Source organism: Lepidochelys kempii, chromosome 14, assembly GCF_965140285.1.
Source record: "Lepidochelys kempii isolate rLepKem1 chromosome 14, rLepKem1.hap1, whole genome shotgun sequence".
Taxonomy (NCBI): Eukaryota; Metazoa; Chordata; order Testudines; family Cheloniidae; genus Lepidochelys; species Lepidochelys kempii.
This window is the reverse complement of record NC_136393.1, coordinates 31,837,893-31,865,022: the sequence shown is the minus strand read 5'-3', so window position 1 is coordinate 31,865,022 and position 27,130 is coordinate 31,837,893. Positions and strand designations below refer to the sequence as shown.

General features: G+C 56.9%; 1 protein-coding gene across 3 annotated transcripts in view; it reads left to right on the top strand.

Moving 5' to 3' along the window:
* Window positions 1-27,130, top strand: part of GABBR1 (gamma-aminobutyric acid type B receptor subunit 1) — a 68,822-nt gene that overhangs the window by 25,503 nt on the left and 16,189 nt on the right. For 2 of the 3 annotated variants that reach the window (XM_073311978.2, XM_073311980.2), the window contains exons 7-16: window positions 1,738-1,898; window positions 4,693-4,827; window positions 6,115-6,285; window positions 6,933-7,034; window positions 7,731-7,796; window positions 9,602-9,793; window positions 10,111-10,353; window positions 22,462-22,525; window positions 23,360-23,437; window positions 24,076-24,226. In XM_073311978.2, coding sequence (XP_073168079.1) covers window positions 1,738-1,898; window positions 4,693-4,827; window positions 6,115-6,285; window positions 6,933-7,034; window positions 7,731-7,796; window positions 9,602-9,793; window positions 10,111-10,353; window positions 22,462-22,525; window positions 23,360-23,437; window positions 24,076-24,226 — 1,363 coding nt within the window. The remainder of the gene's footprint in view (window positions 1-1,737; window positions 1,899-4,692; window positions 4,828-6,114; window positions 6,286-6,932; window positions 7,035-7,730; window positions 7,797-9,601; window positions 9,794-10,110; window positions 10,354-22,461; window positions 22,526-23,359; window positions 23,438-24,075; window positions 24,227-27,130) is intronic. The other variant, XM_073311979.2, reaches the window with a different exon arrangement.

The following is a 27,130-nucleotide window of genomic DNA, read 5'->3' as shown; positions in this document are numbered from 1 at the left end:
CTGTCAATTTATCTGTCCATCTGTCGGTCCATCCCCTTGTCTCTCTAGCCACCTGCTCATCCCTGCATCCACCCGGCCTTCCAGTCATCTTTTGACCCATCCATTTCCCTAGCTGTTCATCCCTCTACCTGTTCATCCATTCATTCTCCTGTCTCCATCCATCCATATTTCTTTATCCATCCCTCACATCCATCTAGCCATCTCTCTCCATCCATTTTTCTAGCATCCATCCATCCACCCTCCCATCCATCTCGCTCTCTCCCTCCATCCATTTCTCTAGCTAGCTAGCCCTCCCTCTATCTAGACACCCACCTGTCCTCTGGTCCAGCTGAGGCCGCAGGAAGTGGGGTGGGTGAGGCCTGGGTGAAGAGCACCCCCTGTTGCTCCAAGCGTCCATGGTCCCTACACCCCTGGAAGATAGGTAGAGGCCAGCACTCTGCCATGTGCACACCCCGTGCCCCTCGCCTGCTCCGCAGGGGAGCTGCCCTCCTCCACACCCAGGGAGCTCCTGTCATGTGTCTTTGGGGTATGCCGTACCCCAAGTTCTGCTTCCCTCCAAGCATGCCCCCGCTGGTGTCCATCCAAGCGCAGCTGTGGGTTGTTACCTGGGCTAAGAGTGGGAGGGGGAGGGTGCTGCTCTTAGAGCGTGTTGATCTGGGGAAGGGGTGTCCCCACACTGTCCCTCCCCCACTCCCTGCGGGGATCCCTGCCCCGGTCTGTGGCCCCACTGGGTGTGAATGCAGCCAAATGCCAGGGGATGGTGGGAGGGAACCTCTGCCCTGCCCTTCCCTGACAGCCCTCTTCCCCACTCAACCCCCTCCCTGCCCCTCCCCCACAACCCCCCACCAACTGCTTCCGCCACTCCTCCCCCCACAACACACCCTCCCCCACCAACCCCCCTGCCCCACTCCCCCGTTGCTTTTCACCACACCCCCATCCTACCATCATTCAGTCTCTCCCCTCCCTTGCTCCTCCCCTCCATCCTTCTTTTCCCTCTACCCTCCCTTCCTATCCCTACATCTTCCCCCTCCCAGCGCCTCCCCTCTCTGTCCCTCTCCTCTCCACTCTCATCCTTCCTCCTCCCCTCCCCCTCCCATCCCTGTATCCTTCCCTCCCCCACATCCCTCCCCTGCCCACTCTCATCCTTCCAGCTCCCTCCCTCCATCCTTTCCCTCCCCTCTCATTTCTCCATCCCCTCTCCCCTCCATCCCTCTTCCCCTCCCCATCCCATCCCCTATTCTTCCATCCTTCCTTCCCCTCGCTCCTCTCCTGCCCACGCTCATCCTTCCCCTTCCCTCCCTCAATATTCTCCCTCCCCTTTCCATCCCTGCATCCCTCCCCCTTCCCTCCCTTTGCTCCTCCCCCACCTCTCCATCCTTCCCCCTCCCATACCTGTATCCCTGAATCCTCTTCCTCCTCCCCTCCATACTTCCATCCTTCCGCTCCATCTCTCCCCCTCCCTGCATCCCTCCATCCGTCCCCCTTCCCTCCCTCGCTCCTCCCACTCCCCTCCCCCCCTGCCTCCCTCCCCCTCGCTGCATCACCGCATCCCCCGCCCCCGCGCCGCGTCCCTCCCGGCCGGTCCCCCCGCCGCCGCAGAGCCGCGCGCCATGGCCGGGCCCCGGGCCGCCGCCGCCCCCCGCGCGCCCCAGCCCTGAGCGGCCCGGCCCGGCCCGGCCATGCGCCCCGCCGCGCTGCTGCCGCTGCTGCTGCTGACGGGCTGGCCGCTGGCCGCAGGCAGGCGGGCGGTGCACATCGGGGCGCTCTTCCCCATGAGCGGCGGCTGGCCGGGGGGCCAGGCCTGTCTGCCCGCCGTGCGCATGGCGCTGGAGGACGTGAACCGCCGCCGGGACATCCTGCCGGACCACGAGCTGCGTCTCATCCACCACGACAGCAAGGTGCGGGGGGCGCCCGTGGGGGGCGCAGGGCTGGGCACGGGGGGAGCCGGCAGGGGGCGCGGGGGTCGGCACCAGTGGGGGGCGAGGGGCTGGGCACGGGGGGCCCCTGCGGGGGGCGCGGGGCACCGGTGCGGGGCTGGGCACGGAGGGCACCAGCGGGAGGCACGGGCCTGGGCGCTGGACTGGCATGGGGGTGTGCGGCTGGGCACGGGGAGCCCCTGCGGGGGGCGCGAGGCTCGGCACCTGTGGGGGTCAAGGAGCTGGGCACGGGGGGTACCGGCTGGGGGTGCAAAGCACCGGCAGGGGTGTGGGGCTGGGCACGGAGGGCACCAGCGGGAGACACGGGGCTGGGCACAGGGGTCACGGGACTGGGCATGAAGGTTGAGGGGCTGGGCATGGGGGCACCGGTGGGGGCCACAGGGATGGGTTTGGGGGTGGGGCACTGGCGGGGGCAAGGGGCTGGGTATGGGGGGGTGCAGGACTGGGCACAGGAGGTGCAGGGCTGAGTATAGGGGGCGTGGAGCTGGGGAGCACAGATGACACGGGGCATATCGGGCACCAACAGCACAGGGAGCAAGGGGGCACCAACAGGGCTGGGCACACAGAGCACCAAATGGGGGGCATCAGCAGGGAGTGGAGGGCTAGCCATGGGGGGTACTGACAGCACAGGGACCTGGGGGGTAAGGGGGACACCAATGGGGTTGGGCACAGGGCTGGGCATGGGGGGCACCAACATCAAGGTGAGCTCAGGGGCACTGGGCTGGGCACATGGGATACCAGGGGTACAGAACCGGACAGTGGGGTACCCACAGCAAGGTGAGCAGGGCTCAGGTGGCACCATCAGGAGGGAGGTGGGCCTGGGGGGCACTGGTGAGGGGCAATGGGAGGAGGAGGCGGCATTCCAGAAGTGGGTGGGGGGGGCTGTGCTGGGGAGGCAAATGGCTGGAGGGGAGACACTGAAAGTTGCATGCCCCCTGTGCTGTGTCTCTTGCACACTCATCCTGCCCCTCTCACACTGCCCTGTGCTGCCCCTTGCACACTCACCCTGCTCCTCTCACACTCCCTGAGCTGCCTTTGGCGCATTCACCCTGCCCCTTCACACACACCCTTTGCTGCGGGGCCCCTCCCCCCCATTCCCTTGTGCTGCCCCTCCCACACTCACCCTGCCCCTCTCATACTCTCCTGTGCTCCCACACTCAGGTCTGCCCTTGCTGGCTCTGGTTCACACTCACTCCACTCCATGTACACCTGGCCTGTTACACACTCACTGGCTTTTTGTGCACTCGGTGCTCAGCCCTTCTCTTACACGCCCACTCCCTGGTTCCCTGGGGCACTCAGAGTCACTCTGTCCTGGCACACTCATCCCTGCTCACTCCATCCCTCACACCCACCTCCTTTATTCCAGTCCCTTCTTCAGGGACTGCCTTTAGGAGGGGAGTGGGGTCTAGTGGGGTAGAGAAGGGCTGGGAGTCAGGACACCTGGGTTCTATCCCTGACTTGGGGAGGGGAGTGGGATCTGGTGGGCTAGAAGTGGGGAGGGGGCTGGGAGCGACGACTCCCAGGTTCTATCCCTGCCTCTGGGAGGGTAGTGGTGTCTAGTGGGTTAGAGCAGGGAGGATGGGAGCCAGGACTCCTGGGTTCTATCCCTGACTGTGGAAGGGGAATGGGGTCTGGTGAGGTAGAATGGGTAGGATGGGAGCCAGGACTCCCACTCTGCCCCCTCATGCTCCCCAGCCATGCTCCCTCTTTGTGTCTGTCACCAGGAGAGCTGTCTAAAGTGTACCCAAGGAATTGGCTGGAGTGGGAAAGTCTGCAGAATATTCCTGTGGGAGGGGGTGGTTGTTGCTATTCTCTGCTCGGAAAGGTGGGATCTCGGTAGGGTGTGGGTGAACTGCTTTTCTCTCCCCCCTTTTTGTTCCCTGGGGAGCAAATATTTCAATAACATTTGGAAAAAAAATTCCCAAGAAACTAAAACTTCTCTTCTCAAAACGCACAGTATTAAGAGTGAAACCTGATGTCCCCTTACAGCTTTATTCCCTATACGCATCTATCTATCTATCTATCTATCTATCTATCTATCTATCTATCTATCTATCTATCTATCTATCTATCTATCTATCTATCTATCCCCACCTCCTTCTCTCTCTGATCTCTCTGCCTGTCCCCATGTCTCAGTATCTCCCCTGCCTTTGTGTCCTTACCTCTCTGTGTCTCCCTGCTCCCCCTTAGCTCCCCAGCTGCCCCCCCCATGTCCCCTGCTCCCTGTGGCTGACAGGTTGCCATGGCAGCACAAGCTGCTTCTCCTGCTGATAGGGTTGTCATGGAAACTGATCTCTCCCACAGCTGCCATGCCCTGAATAATTCATGGGCCCCTCCTGGTGTCCAGCCAGGATAGGGAAGGTGGGCTGTGACGTCCAGAGAGGAGTTGGGGCAGGGGGCAGAGGGCCAGGACTCCTGGATTCCATCCCTGGCTCTGGGAGGGCTGTGGGGTCTAGTGGTTAGAGCAGGGGGGCTTGGAGACAGGACTCCTTGGTTCTATCCCCAGGTCTGGTGTGGAGGGAGTGGGGTCTAGTGGATTAGAGCAGGGGGGATTCCTGGGTTGTATATCTGGCTGTGGGAGGGAAATGGGATCTAGTGGGGAGTCTGGGAGTCAGGACTCTTGGTATAGAGCTGGGTGAATTGGCAGTCAGGACTCCTGGGTTCTATCCTGGGGGTGGGAGCAGCATGGTGGGGTATGGGGTTAGAGCTGGGGTAGGGTATACAATGGGCGTGATGTTGGGTCTGTGCCCCACAGTGCGACCCAGGCCAGGCCACCAAGTACCTGTACGAACTGCTCTACAATGACCCCATCAAGATCATCCTTATGCCCGGCTGCAGCAGCGTCTCCACTCTGGTGGCCGAGGCCGCCCGCATGTGGAACCTCATCGTGGTGAGAGGGGCTGGGGGATTGGTGCGGGTGTGTCTCTGGGGTGTGAAGGGGCAAGGGGAGGTTACATCATGGGGAAGGGTTGTAAGGATTCGTATGTGTGAGTGTGGTGGTTGTGTGAGGGTTGGTGTGTGTGTGGGGAAGTTTCATGGATCTCACAAAGCTCTGGAATAGCCCCTGGGAGGACCCCTCCAGTGCGGCAGCCCCCTTAGGGTCATTCTCTCTCCCCTGGGTGAGCCCCTTGGCTTCAGTGCCTCCTGGCACTGAACCTCAGAGCCTGGAATACCCCTGCCTTGCACCGTGAGCTCCCTGCGGCGAGTCCACCTGGATTGGCTCCCCGACAGAGGGATACTCCTTCCCCTCAAAGGGAGCTATGCACCTCTGGTGTCCTTAAGCTGCAGTGCCTCCCCGCCAGCGTTGTGAATGCAGGAGGGTTGTTAGACATCCGGAACATAGCATGCCAAGTCTTTGGGTAGCACAGAGAACAGCACGGTCCATCTGGGTCAGTTCAGAGCCTAGAGCTCTCCTCTGACCCCTTCTTTGGCCCTGTCCAGAAACTTCTCCCGCTTCTCGCAACCCCACCGGGCCCATCCTCTGTCCTTTGTGCTTGTTCCCGGGCAAACATTGTCCTCCGGCCCTTTGTTCTCCAGCTGGTCAAACCTGGTTGGCTTCCTGCGGAGGGTCAGCCATGGTTGGTAGTCGCTAGGTACCGAATATCCAGGCAGTTGTCTTCTGTGACTCTTCCTGGCATGGGGCAGCCAGGTGTCAGTCATCCCTGGATCTCTGCAAAGAGTAAACAACTTTTTCCCCCACCTAGTCAACTGTGCAGCATATGGGGGAAACTGAGGCACACACTGTATTCATGCAAAACATTATGAAATATTCCCACTTGATCACAGGAAGTCGTGTCTTGGGATGTTGTGTGTGTTGGGGTAGGAGATGTTGTATGTACTGTATTTTGTGGGGAATAAGTGTCAGGATATGGTGTGGGTGTGTTGGAGGAGTGTTTGGGTGGGGGGCTGGGTGTTGGGGTATTGTGTGTGTGTGTTGTGGTGAGTGTGTTAGCGTGGGGGACTGGGTGTCGGGGTATTGTATTGGAGTGGGTGTGTTGGGGGACTGTTGGGGGAGGGGGCTGGGTGTTGGGGTATTGTGGGGGGGGGCTGAGTGTCAGGGTATTGTTGGTGCGTGGGTTAGGGGGGTGTTGGGGTGGCAGGGCTGGGCATTGGGGTGTTGTGGGGGCATGTGCTGGGGTGCCCGCCCTGAGTCAGCTCTTCCCCCCACCCCCCATAGCTGTCATATGGCTCCAGCTCCCCAGCGCTCTCCAATCGCCAGCGCTTCCCCACCTTTTTCCGCACCCACCCCTCGGCCACGCTGCACAACCCCACGCGCGTCCAGCTCTTCAAGAAGTGGGGCTGGACCAAGATCGCGACCATCCAGCAGACCACGGAGGTCTTCACCTCGGTATGGCTGTGGCGCCCCAGCCCCCTGATCCCCACGGAGCCCCGGGCCCCTGACCCCCACAGGGATCTGCCTCCCACATCCTCCCAGACCCCCATGGCACCCTGGGCCCCTGACCCGCACAGGGATCTGCCCCCCACATCTTCCGTGACCCCCATGGTGCCCTGGACCATTGATCGCCGCAGGAGTCTGCCCCCAACAACCTCCTTGACTCCCATGAAGCACCGGGCCCCGACCCCCACGGTGCCCCAGATCCTGGTCCCCACCCCACCACATCCTCCCTGCCCCCCTCGGGGCATAGGACCCCTGCCCCTGCAGCCACCCTGGGCTCCCGATTCCCACAGTGACCCAGACCCCCAGCCCCCACAACACCGTGACCCACACAGCGCCCCTGACCTCGCAACCACCCCAGACTCCTGTGCCCGGTGCTTCTGACTCCTACAGCCACCCTGGATCCCACGGTGCCCCCTGCCCAATGCCCCTCATCCCCCCCCAGTACCCTCCCGGTGCCCCCAGCTCCCTTCTGACCCTCACTCCCTGTCCCCACCATGCCGCAGAGCTTCCTGCTCTCCCTCATATGCCCCCTCCCACTAGCTCCCCAGCTCTCCCTGACCCTCTCTGCTCTTTCTCCATGCCCCCTCCCCTCGCAGACCCTAGATGACCTGGACCAGCGGGTGAAGGAGGCTGGCATCGAGATCACCTTCCGCCAGAGCTTCTTCTCCGACCCTGCCGCACCCGTCCGCAGCCTCAAGGTGAGAGACCCCCGAGCTGGGGCTTGGGGGGATCTGGGGGAGGAGGGGCCTAGGGTTGGAGCGGGGTACCTAAGGGTAAGATGGTGGGGGCTTGGGCTCCTGGAGTGGGGGGAAGCTCAGAGCACGGTGAGGATGAGCCGATGGCTGGCGGGTGCCTGGGGCTGGGCTAGGCAGATGGGGGGCTCTCCCTATCTTCCCTGGTGGGAAACCCTGCCCCACCCCCATCCCCCCTGTGCTCCCCACGCCCCCTCCCAGCCGGGCACTCTGTCCATCCATCTGTCCATCTGCTGCTGGTTTGCCCTGGGACAGCACCCAGACACACAACAGGGCTCCCCTGGGATCTGGGGATCAGGGAGGGGGGGAAAGTGGTCAGGGACCCAGGGTGCCCCCAGGTTTGGCAGGACCCATAGGACACCTTCCATCCTCCCATGGAGGTTGTCACAGCCTCACATGGGGGTGGGGAATGCTCGGAGCCGTGCAAAGATATGAAAACGTATGCAAATGGGCAACTGCCTGTCAAGTGGTGAGTGAGGGTCTGGGGAGTGGAGTGAGCGGCAGTGAGTTGTTGTGGAGGTACATGGGGTTGGGGTCTGTGCTGGCGTGTCTGGAGGTAGAGCAGGGGTGTAACCGTGTCTACCCCCGGTTCACGTGGGTTGTGACAGTTCCCCCCCTCCCCCTTGGTGGCCTTCCCCACAGCGCCAGGACGCCCGCATCATCGTGGGGCTCTTCTATGAGACTGAAGCACGCAAGGTCTTCTGTGAGGTGAGACCTGGGGGTGGGGTTAAGTGCTGGGGGGCAGCCAGGTGGGGGGGGTGGGCTCTGTTCTAGGGGGGCAGCCACGGGAGAAGCGGGGCTGGGCTGGACTCAATACTGGGGGGCAGCCAGGGTGGAAGAGGTGGGGTCAGCACTGGGGCGGGGCAGCTGGGATGGGGGAGTCAGGCTCAGTGCTGGGGTGCAGCCATTGGGGGATGCCCCAGGTCTGGGGAGGAGCTGGGGGGCAGAGGAGCAAGGATGGCTACCTCCCATAGTACCAGACACCGGGGCCCTGTCCCCTCCAGTCCCCCAGAGGCCAGCACCAGAATTGCTGGGCTGTGTATGGTCCAAGTCAGGGGTCCCCCCTTCCCTGGGGAGACACTGCAGCCGCCCCACAAAGCCCTGCTGGGATGGGCCCCTGACTCAGCCTCGCCCCTCCTGCCCCATTGTGTGCCAGATAACTGCAGGGAGACACCCCACATCCCTACACACATCCACAGCACACACAAGCCCTGCAACAAATGCAAGCCCCACGCCCCGCAACACACGCACGCCCCGCAAAATGCATACACCCTGCAAAGCATGCGTGCCCTGCAGCACGCCCGCCCCACCCCCTGCAGTGCATGCACACACGCCCCACCCCCCGCAGCGTGCATGTGCCCCACAGCGCACACACACCCCATAACGCGCACGCCTCACAACGCCTCAACGCACAGGCCCCATCTCCCACAATGCACACGCTGCACAACACACACACCACACAACACACACAACAGGAGACTGCTGAGCCTAGCCAGCCAGATCTGTCTCTGCTCTCTCTCTTGCTCCTCACCCAGCTCCCCGAACATCTCTGGGGCTCCCCCTAGCGTCTCCATGGCTCTCTGGTGATGTGGGGCGAAGCCCCACGGCCTCCCATGACACCCCCAGTGCCACCCCCCAGTCCGAGATCTTGTCTGTGCCACTTCTGCTGTCGCAGCCTGTGGCCTGCATGTCTCTGCTGTAGGGACCCAGGCCTGCACTGCCGGGTGTCAGTGCCTATGTGTAATAGTGTCTCTTATGGGTGGTTTGATACTGGGTCAGTCACAGTTGCGCAGCCCCTCACCTGGCCCAGTTGTACTGGTCTCCAAGTGCCCTGTCTCAGTGGAGGTGATTCCCTTCCCCATCCGGGAGTCTGGGAACAGCCAGACTAGCCTCAGACCCTTGATAGCGGTGTAACTGTCCACCTAGTGGGCTGTACAGATAACTACCACCATAGAGAGACAGATGGACAGCATGTGTGTGTGTGTGTGAACAAGGCCTGGGGGGTGGGGAGGGGATGTGTGGAAAGTGACAGGTGGATCCAAACATAGAGGTACAGAGCTTAGCTAGATCAGAGGGGGGGCGGGGATAGATGGATGGAGAGGGGGTGTATGGGGATGGATGGATGGAGGGGGGCGCATGGGGATGGATGGATAATGGAGAGGGGGTGCATGGGGATGGATGGATGGATGGATGGAGAGGGGGCACATGGGAATGGATGGATGGATGGAGAGGGGGTGCATGGGGAAGGATGGACGGACGGAGAGGGGGCGCATGGGGAAGGATGGATGGATGGAGGGGGGCATATGGTGATGGATGGATGGATGGATGGAGGGGGCGCATGGGGATGGATGGATGGAGAGGGGGCGCATGGGGATGGGTGGATGGAGGGGGGCGCATGGGGACAGATGGATGGATGGAGGGGAAGTAGGGGATGGAGGGTTGGTTGGGTGGCTGGATGGAGCAGCGTGCTGGTCTGAGCTGGGAGCACGTCTCTCGGACGTGCCTCCCTGCAGGTGTACAAGGAGAAGCTGTATGGGAAGCGGTACGTCTGGTTCCTGATTGGCTGGTATGCCGACAATTGGTTTCGCATCAAGGACCCTGCCATTAACTGCACAGAGGCAGAGATGGCGGAGGCGGTGGAGGGGCATGTCACCACCGAGATCGTCATGCTGAACCCTGAGAACACCCGAAGCATCTCCAACATGGTGAGGGCAGGGAGACCCGGGCACCTGGGAGGCCCGGGGGTGGGGACGACACAGGAGGGGGCAGTTGCGGGGCATGAGGGACTAGAGGGGTGGGGGGGCCAAGGGGGACGCGAGAGCACGGGAGCTGGGGTGGAGGGGCAGCAGAGACTGGGAAGGAGAGGGGGATCAGAGAAGACCTTGGAGGAGGGCAATGGGACTGGGGGTCAATATGGGACAGGAAGACCTGGGGTGACTGATGAAGAGAGACGGAGGGGGCAGTGGGCCCCCATATCACTTCCGTTCCTTTGGCTCACTGTTCCCACCCCTTGGCCCTGCAGACCTCCCAGGAGTTCATTGAGAAGCTGCAGAAGCGGCTGGGCAAGAACCCGGAGGAGACGGGGGGTTTCCAGGAGGCGCCGCTGGCCTATGATGCCATCTGGGCCCTGGCCCTGGCGCTTAACAAGACCTCGGCCGAGCTGGTGAAGAAGGGACTGCGACTGGAGGACTTCAACTACAACAACAAGAACATCACCGACGAGATCTACCGCGCCCTTAACTCCTCCGCCTTTGAGGGGGTGTCGGTGAGTGACCCCTGTGCCCCTGACCCTGTGCAACCACAACCCTACGACCCCCTGATCCCGGACACCTATGCCCCCTACTACCCATCCCACGCCCCCTAATGCCCATCCCATCACCGACAAGATCTACCGCGCCATCAATTCCTCTGCCTTTGAGCGGGTGTCGGTGAGTGTCCCCTGCGTCTCTTGACCCTGACCCCATGCGACCCTGAGCCCACATGACCCCGCAAACCCCTGACCCCGACCCCATACCCCCTAATGCGCATCCCGCGCCCCCTAACGCCCACCCCATCACCGACGAAGTCTACCGGGCCCTCAACTCCTCCGCCTTTGAGGGGGTGTCAGTGAGTGACCCCCTCTGCCCCTGATCCTGCAACACCAACCCTGCGACCCCGCACCCCCCTGACCCCGACCCAACAACCTCTGATCTGACCCTGCGCCCCCAACCCAAATGCCTGCCCTGTCACCGACGAGATCTACTGCTCCCTCAACTCCTCTGCCTTCGAGAGGATGTTGGTGAGTGACCCCCGCACCCCCTGACCCTGCACCCCCGACCCTGCTGACCCCAACCCGGCCCCCTGACGCTGAACCCCTTAACGCCCACCGCATCACCAACGAGATCTACCGTGCCCTCAACTCCTCCACTTTTGAGGGGGTGTCAGTGAGTGACCCCCGCACCTTTTCTTGACCTGCTTCTCACAAACCGGGAAGAATTAGTGGGGAAAGCAAAAGTGGATGGGAATCTGGGAGGCAGTGACCATGAGTTGGTTGAGTTCAGGATCCTGACACAAGGAAGAAAGGTAAGCAGCAGGATACGGACCCTAGACTTCAGGAAAGCAGATTTCGACTCCCTCAGGGAACGGATGGGTAGGATCCCTTGGGGGACTAACATGAAGGGGAAAGGAGTCCAGGAGAGCTGGCTGTATTTCAAGGAAACCCTGTTGAGGTTACAGGGACAAACCATCCCGATGAGTCGAAAGAATAGTAAATATGGCAGGCGACCAGCTTGGCTTAACGGTGAAATCCTAGCGGATCTTAAACATAAAAAAGAAGCTTACAAGAAGTGGAAGGTTGGACATATGACCAGGGAAGAGTATAAAAATATTGCTCGGGCACGTAGGAATGAAATCAGGAGGGTCAAATCGCACCTGGAGCTGCAACTATCAAGAGATGTCAAGAGTAACAAGAAGGGTTTCTTCAGGTATGTTGGCAACAAGAAGAAAGCCAGGGAAAGTGTGGGCCCCTTACTGAATGAGGGAGGCAACTTAGTGACAGAGGATGTGGAAGAAGCTAATGTACTCAATGCTTTTTTTGCCTCTGTCTTCACTAACAAGGTCAGCTCCCAGACTGCTGCGCTGGGCATCACAACATGGGGAATAGATGGCCAGCCCTTTGTGGAGAAAGAGGTGGTTCAGGACTATTTAGAAAAGCTGGACATGCACAAGTCCATGGGGCCGGACGAGTTGCATCCGAGAGTGCTGAAGGAATTGGCGGCTGTGATTGCAGAGCCATTGGCCATTATCTTTGAAAACTCGTGGCGAATGGGGGAAGTCCCGGATGACTGGAAAAAGGCTAATGTAGTGCCAATCTTTAAAAAAGGGAAGAAGGAGGATCCTGGGAACTACAGGCCAGTCAGCCTCACCTCAGTCCCTGGAAAAATCATGGAGCAGGTCCTCAAAGAATCAATCCTGAAGCACTTACATGAGACAAAAGTGATCAGGAACAGTCAGCATGGATTCACCAAGGGAAGGTCATGCCTGACTAATCTAATCGCCTTCTCTGATGAGATTACTGGTTCTGTGGATGAAGGGAAAGCAGTGGATGTATTGTTTCTTGACTTTAGCAAAGCTTTTGACACGGTCTCCCACAGTATTCTTGTCAGCAAGTTAAAGAAGTATGGGCTGGATGAATGCACTCTAAGGTGGGTAGAAAGCTGGCTAGATTGTCGGGCTCAACGGGTAGTGATCAATGGCTCCATGTCTAGTTGGCAGCCAGTGTCAAGTGGAGTGCCCCAGGGGTCGTTCCTGGGGCCGGTTTTGTTCAATATCTTCATAAATGATCTGGAGGATGGTGTGGATTGCACTCTCAGCAAATTTGCGGATGACACTAAACTGGGAGGAGTGGTAGATACGCTGGAGGGCAGGGATAGGATACAGAGGGACCTAGACAAATTGGAGGATTGGGCCAAAAGAAATCTGATGAGGTTCAATAAGGATAAGTGCAGGGTCCTGCACTTAGGACGGAAGAACCCAATGCACAGCTACAGACTAGGGACCGAATGGCTAGGCAGCAGTTCTGCGGAAAAGGACCTAGGGGTGACAGTGGACGAGAAGCTGGATATGAGTCAGCAGTGTGCCCTTGTTGCCAAGAAGGCCAATGGCATTTTGGAATGTATAAGTAGGGGCATAGCGAGTAGATCGAGGGACGTGATCGTCCCCCTCTATTCGACATTGGTGAGGCCTCATCTGGAGTACTGTGTCCAGTTTTGGGCCCCACACTACAAGAAGGATGTGGATAAATTGGAGAGAGTCCAGCGAAGGGCAACAAAAATGATTAGGGGTCTGGAACACATGACTTATGGGGAGAGGCTGAGGGAACTGGGATTGTTTAGTCTGCAGAAGAGAAGAATGAGGGGGGATTTGATAGCTGCTTTCAACTACCTGAGAGATGGTTCCAGAGAGGAAGGTACTAGACTATTCTCAGTGGTAGAAGAGGACAGGACAAGGAGTAATGGTCTCAAGTTGCAGTGAGGGAGGTTTAGGTTGGATATTAGGAAAAACTTTTTCACTAGGAGGGTGGTGAAACACTGGAATGCGTTACCTAGGGAGGTGGTAGAATCTCCTTCCTTAGAAGTTTTTAAAGTCAGACTTGACAAAGCCCTGGCTGGGATGATTTAATTGGGGATTGGTCCTGCTTTGAGCAGGGGGTTGGACTAGATGACCTCCTGAGGTCCCTTCCAACCCTGATATTCTATGATTCTGTGATTCCTTACCGTGATCCTCTGCCCCTGGCCCTGCGCACCGTGACTCTGCGCCCCCTGACCCAACCCCTGTGACGTAGTAGGGAGTATTAACCTGGTAATGTTGCACTGGAGTTTTATTAGTTTATTGTCTTCTGCTAACAAGGGGCGTGCCTCCGTTTCCCTGGGGTACTTCACCAATAGTAGATGGTGATGGGAAATAAGGGTGTGACTTCACTGAGGGATAATACTTGATGGGCAGCATGAACGATGGCAATGGTGGCTGCCCTTCGTAACCTGAGCCCAGGAGGGGGATGGGGCCAGGTGACACCTTCTGCCCTGGAGGAAACTGGACAAAGGCTGGAGGAGGAGCTGGGGGTGTGTCTGGTGGAGGCAGCGGGAAGGTGTTTCAGTTTGGAGGTGGCTGGGGAGATTGGGGGAGGCCCAGAACCTGGATCTGGGCTCCCTGCCCCAAGATGGACCTGTCTGAGGGGGTCCTGTTTTCTGTACCTACAAGCTCTGTTTTAGACTATGTTCCTGTCATCTAATAAACCTCCTGTTTTACTGGGTGACTGAGAGTCATGGTGAACTGCAGGAAGTGGGGGGTGCAGGGCCCTGACTCCCCCACACTCCGTGACAACTGGTGGGAGAAGTGAGATGTACTTTGTCTCATGGATGGCGCTTCCTGCAGTAAGTGACTGGGGAGCAGCAAAATGAAAGGGGGATTAACGAGGACCAGGTGTGCTGAAGGCTCAGAAAGGAGTGGTTTCAGAAGGCAGAGGAGCTACGCTTAGGCCCTTGGGAGTGTGTGACCAGCGAGAAGGACTGTTGCAGTAATGGGGTCCCCCTGGGGACTGCAGTGAGCAGTTTCAGGGCCAGAGGAGTCTGTGGCTTGACCCTGGGAGTGAGGTGGTGAGCTGGAAAAGGGCTGGCACAGTAGGGGTTCTTCCGGGAAACTGTGGAGAGCTGAGAGCACACAGGACTGCGAGTCCACAACAACTTGGGAACAGCGGGGAGATGTATAACCGTTTCCTTAAGAGGGACATTTTAGAGCTGTGCAAGGAGAGGGGGCTTCGCAGAGGGAAAGGCATCAAAGCATAGCTGATTGCCCAGCTGGAGGAGGAGGATCGCTAGGTGGAGCTGATCCCTGTCCCTGAGGGAAGCAGCCCAGCAGATGCAGCGATGGCACTGGTATCTGTACCGGCTGGGAGTGGTCAGACTGCTGCCAAGGGCACTCCGAGGCCCTTCCTACCTATGGCTAGGGGAGGAGCTAGAAGCAGCCAGGCAAGTCCCAGGGGCACTGTGACCCCCATGGCCAGCAGGGGATCCTCACGGCCAAGCTCCCCATAGCTGGAGCTGAGGCAGCTGGAATGGAAGAGGGAGATAAAACTGAAAGAGCTGGAGAATCGGGAGAAACAGCTGCAGCATGAACTGGAGTTGGCAAAGCTGAGGAGCAGAGAGCCCCCTGCTGCAGTGAGTGAGGGGGGACCCAGGACTGCATGGAGCTTTGATAAGCACATCCTGTCCCAGTTTAAGGAAGGGGAGGACATAAATGAATTCCTGATGGCCTTTGAGAAGGCCTGTGGGCTGCACAGAGTTGACCCTGCAGACAGGCTCCGGTTTCTCACCCCCTTACTGGACCTCAAAGCCGCAGGGATGTACAGTCAAATGGAAGGGTGGAGGCAAGGGACTATGAACTATTCAAAAAGGCCCTGTTACGTAAGTTTGGGATGACTCTTGAGGCATACTGGAAAAAGTTCCAGAGACAGTGTAAAACCCCTGAGGACATATATCTGGAACTGTTCCTCCGAATGGATGGCTATGTCAACAAGTGCGCAGATGGAGCCCAGACTAAGGAGGACATGGTTAAATTGGTTGTACTGGAGCACCTGTATGAACATTGCCCATCTGACCTGAGGACAAAAAGCCGGAGGACCTGCAGAGCAGAGGGCAGCTGGCCAACAATTTTGTGGACAACCGGTCGGGGTGGAACGGAGGAGTCCCAAAAGAGTAAGCCCACCACGGTGCAGAGAGAGAGTTATCCCGGGACCCCACAAAGGGGGAATGTGAAGAACCCCCTCTCAAGGGGAACAACCGGTATCAGGACCAACCGACTGGCTCGAGGGGACCAACCGAACGTGAATTGTTATTACTGTGGGCAGAGAAGCCACATATAGCTCCAGTGCCCCAAGCTTAAGGACAGACTGAGCAAATCGAACCCTCACAGGGTTAACTGGGTAGGGACACAGTCGGAGGAGAGGCAGGCTTCCCAGGCAGTTGGGGCTGGCAGCTTACCAACTGCTCAGGAGGAGGAGTTTCCCAGATCCACTTCTCTGAGGGGCTTGATGCTCCGGACTCAAGGTTCTCAGTTTACAGGGTGGGCTCAGGGTTGTCCCTGCGGAGCGAGTGCCTTGTTCCCCTGGAGGTGGACGGGAGGAAGATAAGTGGATACTGGGACATGGGCACTGAGGTGACGCTGGCCCGGCCCGAGGTGGTGGCCCCAGATCGGGTAGTGCCCGATACCTACCTGACCCTGATGGGTGTGAGCGGGACCCCATTCAAGGTGCTCATGGCGTGGGTACATCTGAAATGGAGGGCCAAGGAGGGTCCCAAGGACATGGGGGTGCACCATCATTTGCCCACTGAGGTGTTGATGTGGGCTGACCTAGAGGATTGGCCAAGCAACCCTCAGAACGTCCTAGTCGTGACCCATAGCCAGAGCTGGCAAGGGGCACTACACCCTGACATTCGGGAGGGTACCTCACCAGAGGCGCAGGACACTACCCTGGAGGGGAGGGAGTGTCCAGGGACAAAGTTCAGAGGGGCTGAGGCTTCAGACCCAGCCAGTGAGAGAAAGCAGAGATCCATACCTTCCCCAGCTGATGAATTCCAGGCTGAGTTGCAGAAAGATCACTCCTTGCAAAAGCTAAGGGACCTGGCTGGCCTCAGTGCGGGAAAGGCTGCCAGGAGAGGTTTTTGTGGGAGAAGGGATTCCTGTACCGAGAATGGTCTCCCCCAGGGGATGTGGAGTTGTGAGGGATCCGGAGGCAGCTGGTGGTCCCCCAGAAGTATCACCGCAAGCTACTGTACCTGGCCCATGACATCCCTCTCTCAGGCCACCAGGGAATCTGGCGCACCAGGCAGAGGCTGCTACAAAACTTTTACTGGCCTGGAGTCTTTAATACTGTCCAACAGTATTGCAGATCCTGTGACCCTTGTCAGACAGTGGGGTAGCCCCGGGACAAGGGGAAAGCGGCTTTGAGACCTTTGCCCATGATAGAGGAGCCTGTTCAGAAGGTGGCTGTGGACATAGTGGGGCTTCTCAGCAAGACAACCCGGTCGGGGAAGAAATACATTCTGGTGGTGGTAGATTTCGCTACTTGTTACCCCAAGGCAGTGGCCTTGTCGTCTATCGAAGCAGACACAGTGGCAGATGCACTCCTTACCATTTTCAGCCAAGTGGTGTTCCCCAAGGAAGTCTTGACAGACCAGAGATCCAACTTCATGTCAGCCCTGCTCTGATGATTGTGGGAGAAATGTGGGGTCTGGCACATCTGGGCCTCAGCATATCACCCCCAGTCCAATGGGCTGGTGGAGAGGTTCAATGGAACTTTAAAGATGATGATGAAAACCTTTATGAACCAGCACCAGCAGGATTGGGGACAAGTATTTACCTCACCTGCTGTTCCCGTGCAGGGAAGTACCCCAGGAGTCTGCCAGATTTTCGCCTTTTGAACTGTTATATGGAAGAAGGATAAGGGGGCCCCTGGACCTGATGAGAGACAAATGGGAGGGGAAAGCCACTCCCGATGGAGAATCAGTGGTGGTGTATATCTTGACCTTCTGAGAAAGACTTGCTGAGCTCATGGGCCAGAGCCCAGAGGAAGCAGAAGGTCTAGTATGACTGCATGGCGCAGGCCCGCGCCTATGCCACCGGGGACCAGGTGATGGTTCTCATTCCTGTGAGAAAAAATGAACTACAAGCCTCCTGGGAAGGCCCTTTCAAAGTTGTCAAGCAACTAAATGAGGTAAACTATATGGTGAAGCTGTCTAACCAGGCACACCGCCACCGGGTGTACCGCGTTAACATGATGAAGCCGTATTATGACGGGGAATATGGTCTTGGCCGTGTGTGGGCATTGGGAGGAGCAGGGAGATGACCCTTTAGTGCATCTATTCCCTGAGACAGGAGCTGGCTCCTCCCTGGAAACAATTCCCCTCTCTGATCAGCTAACACCTGTCCAGCAAGCTGAGATCAGAGGGGTGCTGCATCATTACCGACAGCTGTTTTCCAACCAGCCTGGACGCACTAATCTGACTGTCCACCGGGTGCAGACAGGGTCGCATCTTCCTATAGGATGCTCCCCCTTCCGAGTCACAAAACTGCTCAGGACCTGGAAAGAGAGGTCAGTGACATGCTGGCTTTGGGGGTGATCCAGCCATCGGCCAGCCCTTGGGCCTCTCCTGTAGTGTTACTGTAGTCCCCAAAAAGGATGAGTCAATCCGGTTCTGTGGACTATCGGAAGCTTAATGCCATCACCATATCTGATGCCTACCCCATGCCAAGGCCTGACGAGCTCCTAGACAAGCTGGGAGGAGCTCACTACCTTACCACTGTGGATCTTACAAAGGGCTACTGGCAGGTGCTGCTGGATGCAGATGCCAGGCTGAAATCTGCCTTTATCACGCCTCTAGGGCTCTATGAGTTCCTGGCCCTGCCTTTCGGATTCAAGGGGGCATCTGCTACCTTCCAGCGCCGGGTGGGTCAGCTGCTGAGGGGAATGGAGAGTTTTGCTGTGACGTACATTGATGACATCTGCATCTTTAGCCAGACCTGGGAGGACCATGTGTCCCAGGTTAAACAGGTGCTGGACCGACTCCAGGAGGCTGGCCTGACCATAAAAGCTGAGAAGTGCAAGGTGGGGATGGCTGAAGTATCTTACCTGGGCCACCGGGTGGGGAGCAGCTGCCTAAAGCTAGAACTTGCAATGGTGGAGGCGATCAGAGACTGTTCTCCAAACCAAAAAGCAGGTTCAGGCCTTTGTTGGAATGGCTGGGTATTATCGAAAGTTTGTGCCACCCTTTAGCTCCATAGCCATCCCCATCACTGAGCTATGCAAGAAGGAAAAGCCAGACAAGGTGGTCTGGACCGAGCAGTGCCAGATGGCTCTCTGTGCACTGAAGGAGGCTCTGGTCAGAGGCCCAGTTCTGGTAAACCCAGACTTTAACAAGCCCTTTATAGTGTTCACCGACGCCTCAGACATGGGGCTGGGTGCAGTGTTAATGCAGGAGGAAGAAAAGGGGGAGAGACATCCCATCGTGTACCTGAGCCAGAAGTTGTTACCTCGGGAGCAAAACTATGCGGCCGTAGAAAAGGAATGCCGGGCTATGGTATGGGCCCTTAAGAAACTACAGCTATATCTATTTGGGCAACACTTCACTGTGTACACTGACCAGTATCCCTTGACCTGGCTACACCTGATGAAAGGAGCCAATGCCAAGCATCTTTTTTGCCTCCGTCTTCACGAACAAGGTCAGCTCCCAGACTGCTGCGCTGGGCATCACAACATGGGGAATAGATGGCCAGCCCTCTGTGGAGAAAGAGGTGGTTAGGGACTATTTAGAAAAGCTGGACATGCACAAGTCCATGGGGCCGGACGAGTTGCATCTGAGAGTGCTAAAGGAACTGGCGGCTGTGATTGCAGAGCCATTGGCCATTATCTTTGAAAACTCGTGGCGAACGGGGGAAGTCCCGGATGACTGGAAAAAGGCTAATGTAGTGCCAATCTTTAAAAAAGGGAAGAAGGAGGATCCTGGGAACTACAGGCCAGTCAGCCTCACCTCAGTCCCCGGAAAAATCATGGAGCAGGTCCTCAAAGAATCAATCCTGAAGCACTTACATGAGAGAAAAGTGATCAGGAACAGTCAGCATGGATTCACCAAGGGAAGGTCATGCCTGACTAATCTAATCACCTTCTATGATGAGATTACTGGTTCTGTGGATGAAGGGAAAGTAGTGGATGTATTGTTTCTTGACTTTAGCAAAGCTTTTGACACGGTCTCCCACAGTATTCTTGTCAGCAAGTTAAAGAAGTATGGGCTGGATGAATGCACTCTAAGGTGGGTAGAAAGTTGGCTAGATTGTCGGGCTCAACAGGTAGTGATCAATGGCTCCATGTCTAGTTGGCAGCCGGTATCAAGTGGAGTGCCCCAGGGGTCGTTCCTGGGGCCGGTTTTGTTCAATATCTTCATAAATGATCTGGAGGATGGTGTGGATTGTACTCTCAGCAAATTTGCGGATGATACTAAACTGGGAGAAGTGGTAGATACGCTGGAGGGCAGGAATAGGATACAGAGGGACCTAGACAAATTGGAGGATTGGGCCAAAAGAAATCTGATGAGGTTCAATAAGGATAAGTGCAGGGTCCTGCACTTGGGACGGAAGAACCCAATGCACCGCTACAGACTAGGGACCGAATGGCTACGCAGCAGTTCTGCGGAAAAGGACCTAGGGGTGACAGTGGACGAGAAGCTGGATATGAGTCAGCAGTATGCCCTTGTTGCCAAGAAGGCCAATGGCATTTTGGGATGTATAAGTAGGGGCATAGCGAGCAGATCGAGGGACGTGATCGTCCCCCTCTGTTCGACATTGGTGAGGCCTCATCTGGAGTACTGTGTCCAGTTTTGGGCCCCACACTACAAGAAGGATGTGGATAAATTGGAGAGAGTCCAGCGAAGGGCAACAAAAATGATTAGGGGTCTGGAACACACGACTTATGAGGAGAGGCTGAGGGAACTGGGATTGTTTAGTCTGCAGAAGAGAAGAATGAGGGGGGATTTGATAGCTGCTTTCAACTACCTGAGAGATGGTTCCAGAGAGGATGGATCTAGACTATTCTCAGTGGTAGAAGAGGACAGGACAAGGAGTAATGGTCTCAAGTTGCAGTGGGGGAGGTTTAGGTTGGATATTAGGAAAAACTTTTTCACTAGGAGGGTGGTGAAACACTGGAATGCGTTACCTAGGGAGGTGGTAGAATCTCCTTCCTTAGAAGTTTTTAAGGTCAGACTTGACAAAGCTCTGGCTGGGATGATTTAACTGGGGATTGGTCCTGCTTTGAGCAGGGAGTTGGACTAGATGACCTCCTGAGGTCCCTTCTAACCCTGATATTCTATGATTTTATTCTATGATTCTATGATTCCTGAGATGGAGCCTGCTCCTGCAGGATTACGATATGGAGGTGGTCCATGTGAAGGGGAGTGCCAACGTGATAGCTGATGTGTTGTCCCGGAGAGGGGGCCCTGAACTTCCCCAGGTCACTGGTTAGAGTGACCCCGCTCAGTTCAGTCTTGAAGGGGGGAGAGTTGTGACGGAGTGGGGAGTATTAACCTGGTAATGTTGCATGGGAGTTTTACTAGTTTACTATCTTCTGCTTACACAAGACATGCCTCCGTTTCCCTGGGGTACTGCACCAATACTCGATGGTGATGGGAAATAAGGGTGTGACTTCACTGAGGGATGATACTTGACGGCCAGCACGTAAAGAATGGCGGCTGCCTTCATAATCTGAGCCCAGGAGAGGGTTGGGGCCAGGTGACACCTTCTTCCTAGAAACTGGACAAAGGCTGAAGACGGGGCCGGGGGTGTGGCTGGTGGAGACAGCGGGAAGGTGTTTCAGTTTGGAGCTGGCTGGGGAGATGGTGGGAGGCCCAGAACCTGGGTCTGAGCTCCTCACCCCTCAAAAGAGAGTTGACTGAGGGGTCTTGTTTTCTGTACCTACAAGCCCTGTTTTGGATTGTGTTCCTGTCATCTAATAAACCTTTTGTTTTACTGGGTGGCTGAGAGTCGTGGTGAATTGCAGGAAGTGGGGGGTGCAGGGCCCTGACTCCCCCACACTCGGTAACAACCCAGCACCCCCAATCCCATGCCCCCTGACCGCAACCCTACACCCCTAACGCCCACCTCAGCACCGAGATCTATCATACCCTCAACTCCGCCTCTGAGGGGGTGTCGGTGAGTGACCCCTGCACCCCCTAATTCACACCCCACCCCCCGACCCTGCACCCCCTATTGTCTGCCCCATCACTGACGAGATCTACCATGCCCTCAACTGCTCCGCCATCGAGGGGGTGTCAACGACTGACCCTGTGACCCTGTGTCCCCTGACTCTGCACCACTGTCCCCTCTAAGCTGTGCGCATGCACACAGACCCGAAACTCCACGCACACGGTGAAACACCGCGCGCACAAAAGTTTGCACAGAAGCACAAAAATTTGCACAGAAGAAATTTTTTGCACACACGGCCTGTCAGAAATTAGAGGGAACATTGCCCTGCACCCTCTGACCCTGACTGCACCCGCTGTCCCTGACCCTGCGCCCCTAACACCCACCCTATCACCAATGAGATCTACTGTGCCCTCAACTCCTCTGCCTTTGAAGGGGTGCCGGTGAGTGACCCCCTCGCCCCCCGACTCTGCGCCCCCGACCTTGCACCCCCTGAATCTGATCCTGCACCCCTAACGCCCACCCCATCACTGAGATCTATCGCGCCCTCAACTCCTCCACCCTCGAGAGGGTGTTGGTTAGTGACCCCCCCCCGTGCTCTCTTACCCCAACCCCGCGCTCCCAACCCCCATCCTGTGCCTCTAACACCTACCCCATCACTGACAGGATCTGCCATGCCCTCTACTCCTCCGCCTTCGAGGGGGTGTCAGTGAGTGACCCCTGTGACCCCTAATTCACACCCTGTGACCCCAACCCTGACCCTGCACCCCCAACCTTAATGTCATTCCCTGCACCCATAATTCTAACCAACTCCATAACCCCACTCCCTGCACCCCTAACCACTATCCCTAACCCCTGCACTCTCTTTAGCGCCCCCCATCCCCAGCAAGGCCCTAGTCCCATCCCCCAGCCTGTAGGCCCAGGGCTCAGCCTGGCTCTGTGGGCATTGAGCTCCATGCCAGGAAGCCAGTGTCCCTGCTCCCCAGCGCCCAGGTTCCCCAGCCCCCCAGCACAGCACGCCCTGCACATTGCTGCCAGCTCAGCAGGGCAGTCCCCCGTCAGTGAGCGCTGCCCACCAGGCGACAGCCCTAGTGCTGCTGCCAGCAAGGAGCGCCTGGTGACGCTGGTCTGTGTGTATTTCCCCCGCCAGGGTCACGTGGTATTCGACGCCAGTGGCTCCCGCATGGCCTGGACCCTCATTGAACAGCTGCAGGGTGAGTGACAACCCCGCCCTGCGCAACAGCTCGACAACCCCTGCCCCACACAACAGCTCAACAACCCTATCACTGTGCAACACCACAACACTACAGTCCCCTGCACAACATCGCACAGCTACCCCACCCAACACACCACACAGCACAACAACCCTCCACACTGCACAACACAACACCACGCCATGAAACAGCACCACAGACACAACAAACCCACCCCACAGAACAGCCCTCTGCTCACACCACACAGGGATTCACCACAGAGCAACACATGAATCCCGCACACACCACGCAGCACAGCACAATCACCCAGCACAACACAACAGCACTCCCCCAAGCACACCACACCACACAACAACTCCTGAACACACCACACTACACTAGGACACCCAAGACAACAATGCCTTTCTCCCACACGTCCTGGCATGCCAACCCCAGGACACTACACAACAACCCCTAGTTCCAGGATGACAGACAGCCTAGCGCTCTCCAACCCTCCTGCCTGGCAGCTCTCTTGGTCTTCAGCAGCACTTCGCTGACGGGTCCTTCACTCGCTCCGGTCTTCGGCACTGAAGGACCCTTCCGCCCTCGCAACGCCGCCGAAGGCTGGAAAGAGTGAAGGACCCGATGCCGAAGGGCTGCTGAAGACCCGGAGCGCCGCTGGGTGAGTCAAAATTGAAAAGGCGCCAAAGAATTAAAAAGGCGCCACTTCTGCTCAGTGGGGGAGCAGCCCCCGCCCCGCTCCCCTGCTAGCTACACTACAGGGTGGTGGCAGGGGGGAGCTCTGTGCACTTGGAGCTCGTCCCCCTGGTCTGACCCATCCCCCTCTCCCAGCAGGAGGGGTCTACAAGAAGATCGGCTACTACGACAGCACCAAGGACAACCTGTCCTGGTACAACAACGACAAGTGGATTGGTGAGCCAGGGCTGCTCACACCGCCAGGGGTTATGGGAACCGCCCCCCTGGGGTTCCTGTTCCTTGGCGTCCGGCACCTCCCGCCGCTGGGAGTTATGGGAACCGCCCCCCTGGGGTTTCCATTCCTGGGCATCTGGCACCTGCTGCTGGGGATTGTGGGAACCACCCCCCTGGGGTTCCCGTTCCTGGGCATCCGGCACCTCCTGCCGCCAGGGGTTGTGGGAACTGCCCCCTTGGGGTTCTTGTTGCCAGGATCTCTGGTCCTGCCCACTGCCAAGGATTGTGGGAACTGCCACCCTGGGGTTCTTGTCACCAGGGTCTCTGGCCCTGCGTGCCACTGGGGATTGTGGGAACTTCCCCCCAGGGGTTCCTGTCACCAAGGGATCTGGCCCCACTGCCGTCGGGAGTTTTGGGAATTGCTCCCAGTGGGGGTGGGGACAGACATGGGTCCCTGTGGATTCGAGGGCTTGTCTGGATGCTGGGACTGTGTGGGTCACTGAGGGCGTGAACCTCCCCCTGCCTTGAGCCAGGGCCTGATCTTGCGCTTGAGGCCCCTTTCCCTCCTCCGGGGCTGGGGGGACATGGGGGCGGTGCTGTGCTTAGGTCAGTCCCCCCTCTTACTGTGCTCTTTGCTGCAGGGGATGCTCCCCCGGCTGACTACACCAAGGTGATCACCACCTTCCGTTTCCTATCGCAGAAGCTCTTCATTTCAGTGTCGGTGCTTGCGAGCCTGGGCATCCTGCTGGCCATCATCTGCCTGGCCTTCAACATCTACAACGGGCACGTCCGGTCAGTGACCCCCACCCACCTGCCCAATGCCAACTCCCCACCTCCCCCAGCCTGGGCATCCTGCTGGCCATTGCCTGCCTGGCCTTCAACATCTACAACAGACACGTCCATTCAGTGCCCCCCACATCCCTAACCCATGGCTACCCCCCCACTCCCTGGACTGGGCATACTGCTGGCCATCATCTGCCTAGCCTTTAACACTTACAATGGGCACGTCCAGTCAGCGGCCCCCGACCCCCTGCCCCACGGCTACCCCCACTCCCCAGCCTGGGCATCCTGCTGGCCATCTTCTGCCTGGCCTTCAGCATCTACAATGGGCAAGTCTGGTCCATGCCCTCCTATGACTTTCCTCTCTGGTGTTATCTGGACCAGTGATCTGCTAGGTCACTCCAATCCTTGTCTCTGGGAGCCAGCCTTACCCTGCACTGCTGTGAGAACCCCCATTCCTGGGTTGTTCACATACAGCCTCTAGCATGTAAGCTGCTCCTTGGATTGTGCACCCAAATGAAGTGGGATACCAGGAGAAAGCATGAGCAGGAGCGCGTGAGAGGGGAAGGCTCCTGCCTCATACTGAGAAAGCGGGACAATCAGTGAGTTACTCAAGTGCCTATACACAAATGCAAGAAACCTGGGAAACAAGCAGGGCAAACTGGAAGTCCTGGCATAGTCATAGAATCATAGAATCATAGAATATCAGGGTTGGAAGGGACCCCAGAAGGTCATCTAGTCCAACCCCCTGCTCGAAGCAGGACCAATTCTCAGTTAAATCATCCCAGCCGGGGCTTTGTCAAGCCTGACCTTAAAAACCTCTAAGGAAGGAGATTCTACCACCTCCCTAGGTAACGCATTCCAGTGTTTCACCACCCTCTTAGTGAAAAAGTTTTTCCTAATATCCAATCTAAACCTCCCCCACTGCAACTTGAGACCATTACTCCTCGTTCTGCCATCTGCTATCATTGAGAACAGTCTAGAGCCATCCTCTTTGGAACCCCCTTTCAGGTAGTTGAAAGCAGCTATCAAATCCCCCCTCATTCTTCTCTTCTGCAGGCTAAACAATCCCAGCTCCCTCAGCCTCTCCTCATAAGTCATTTGTTCCAGACCCCTAATCATTTTTGTTGCCCTTCGCTGGACTCTCTCCAATTTATCCACATCCTTCTTGAAGTGTGGGGCCCAAAACTGGACACAGTACTCCAGATGAGGCCTCACCAATGTCGAATAGAGCGGAACGATCACGTCCCTCGATCTGCTCGCTATGCCCCTACTTATACATCCCAAAATACCATTGGCCTTCTTGGCAACAAGGGCACACTGCTGACTCATATCCAGCTTCTCGTCCACTGTCACCCCTAGGTCCTTTTCCGCAGAACTGCTGCCTAGCCATTCGGTCCCTAGTCTGTAGCTGTGCATTGGGTTCTTCCGTCCTAAGTGCAGGACCCTGCACTTATCCTTATTGAACCTCATCAGATTTCTTTTGGCCCAATCCTCCAATTTGTCTAGGTCCTTCTGTATCCTATCCCTCCCCTCCAGTGTATCTACCACTCCTCCCAGTTTAGTATCATCTGCAAATTTGCTGAGAGTGCAGTCCACACCATCCTCCAGATCATTTATGAAGATATTGAACAAAACCGGCCCCAGGACCGACCCTTGGGGCACTCCACTTGATACCGGTTGCCAACTAGACATGGAGCCATTGATCACTACCCATTGAGCCCAACAATCTAGCCAGCTTTCTACCCACCTTATAGTGCATTCATCCAGCCCATACTTCCTTAACTTGCTGACAAGAATACTGTGGGAGACCGTGTCAAAAGCTTTGCTAAAGTCAAGAAACAATACATCCACTGCTTTCCCTTCATCCACAGAACCAGTAATCTCATCATAGAAGGTGATTAGATTAGTCAGGCATGACCTTCCCTTGGTGAATCCATGCTGGCTGTTCCTGATCACTTTCCTCTCATGCAAGTGCTTCAGGATTGATTCTTTGAGGACCTGCTCCATGATTTTTCCAGGGACTGAGGTGAGGCTGACTGGCGTGTAGTTCCCAGGATCCTCCTTCTTCCCTTTTTTAAAGATTGGCACTACATTAGCCTTTTTCCAGTCATCCGGGACTTCCCCGGTTCGCCACGAGTTTTCAAAGATAATGGCCAATGGCTCTGCAATCACAGCCGCCAATTCCTTCAGCACTCTCGGATGCAACTCGTCCGGCCCCATGGACTTGTGCACGTCCAGCCTTTCTAAATAGTCCCTAACCACCTCTATCTCCACAGAGTGCTGGCCATCTCTTCCCCATTTTGTGATGCCCAGCGCAGCAGTCTGGGAGCTGACCTTGTTAGTGAAAACAGAGGCAAAAAAAGCATTGAGTACATTAGCTTTTTCCACATCCTCTGTCACTAGGTTGCCTCCCTCATTCAGTAAGGGGCCCACACTTTCCTTGGCTTTCTTCTTGTTGCCAACATACCTGTAGAAACCCTTCTTATTACTCTTAACATCTCTGGCTAGCTGCAGCTCCAGGTGTGATTTGGCCCTCCTGATATCATTCCTACATGCCCGAGCAATATTTTTATACTCTTCCCTGGTCATATGTCCAACCTTACACTTCTTGTAAGCTTCTTTTTTATGTTTAAGATCCGGTAGGATTTCACCATTAAGCCAAAGAATTATGATGTGTTTGGAATAACAGAGACTTGGTGGGTTAACTCACATGACTGGAGTACTGTTATGGATGGATATAAACTGTTCAGGAAGGGCAGGCGGGGCAGTAAAGGTGGGAGAGTTGCACTGTATGTAAGAGAGCAGAATGACTGCTCAGAGCTCCGGTATGAAACTGCAGAGAAACCTGAGAGTCTCTGGATTAAATTTAGACGTGTGAACAACAAGAGTGATGTCATGATGGGAGTCTGCTAT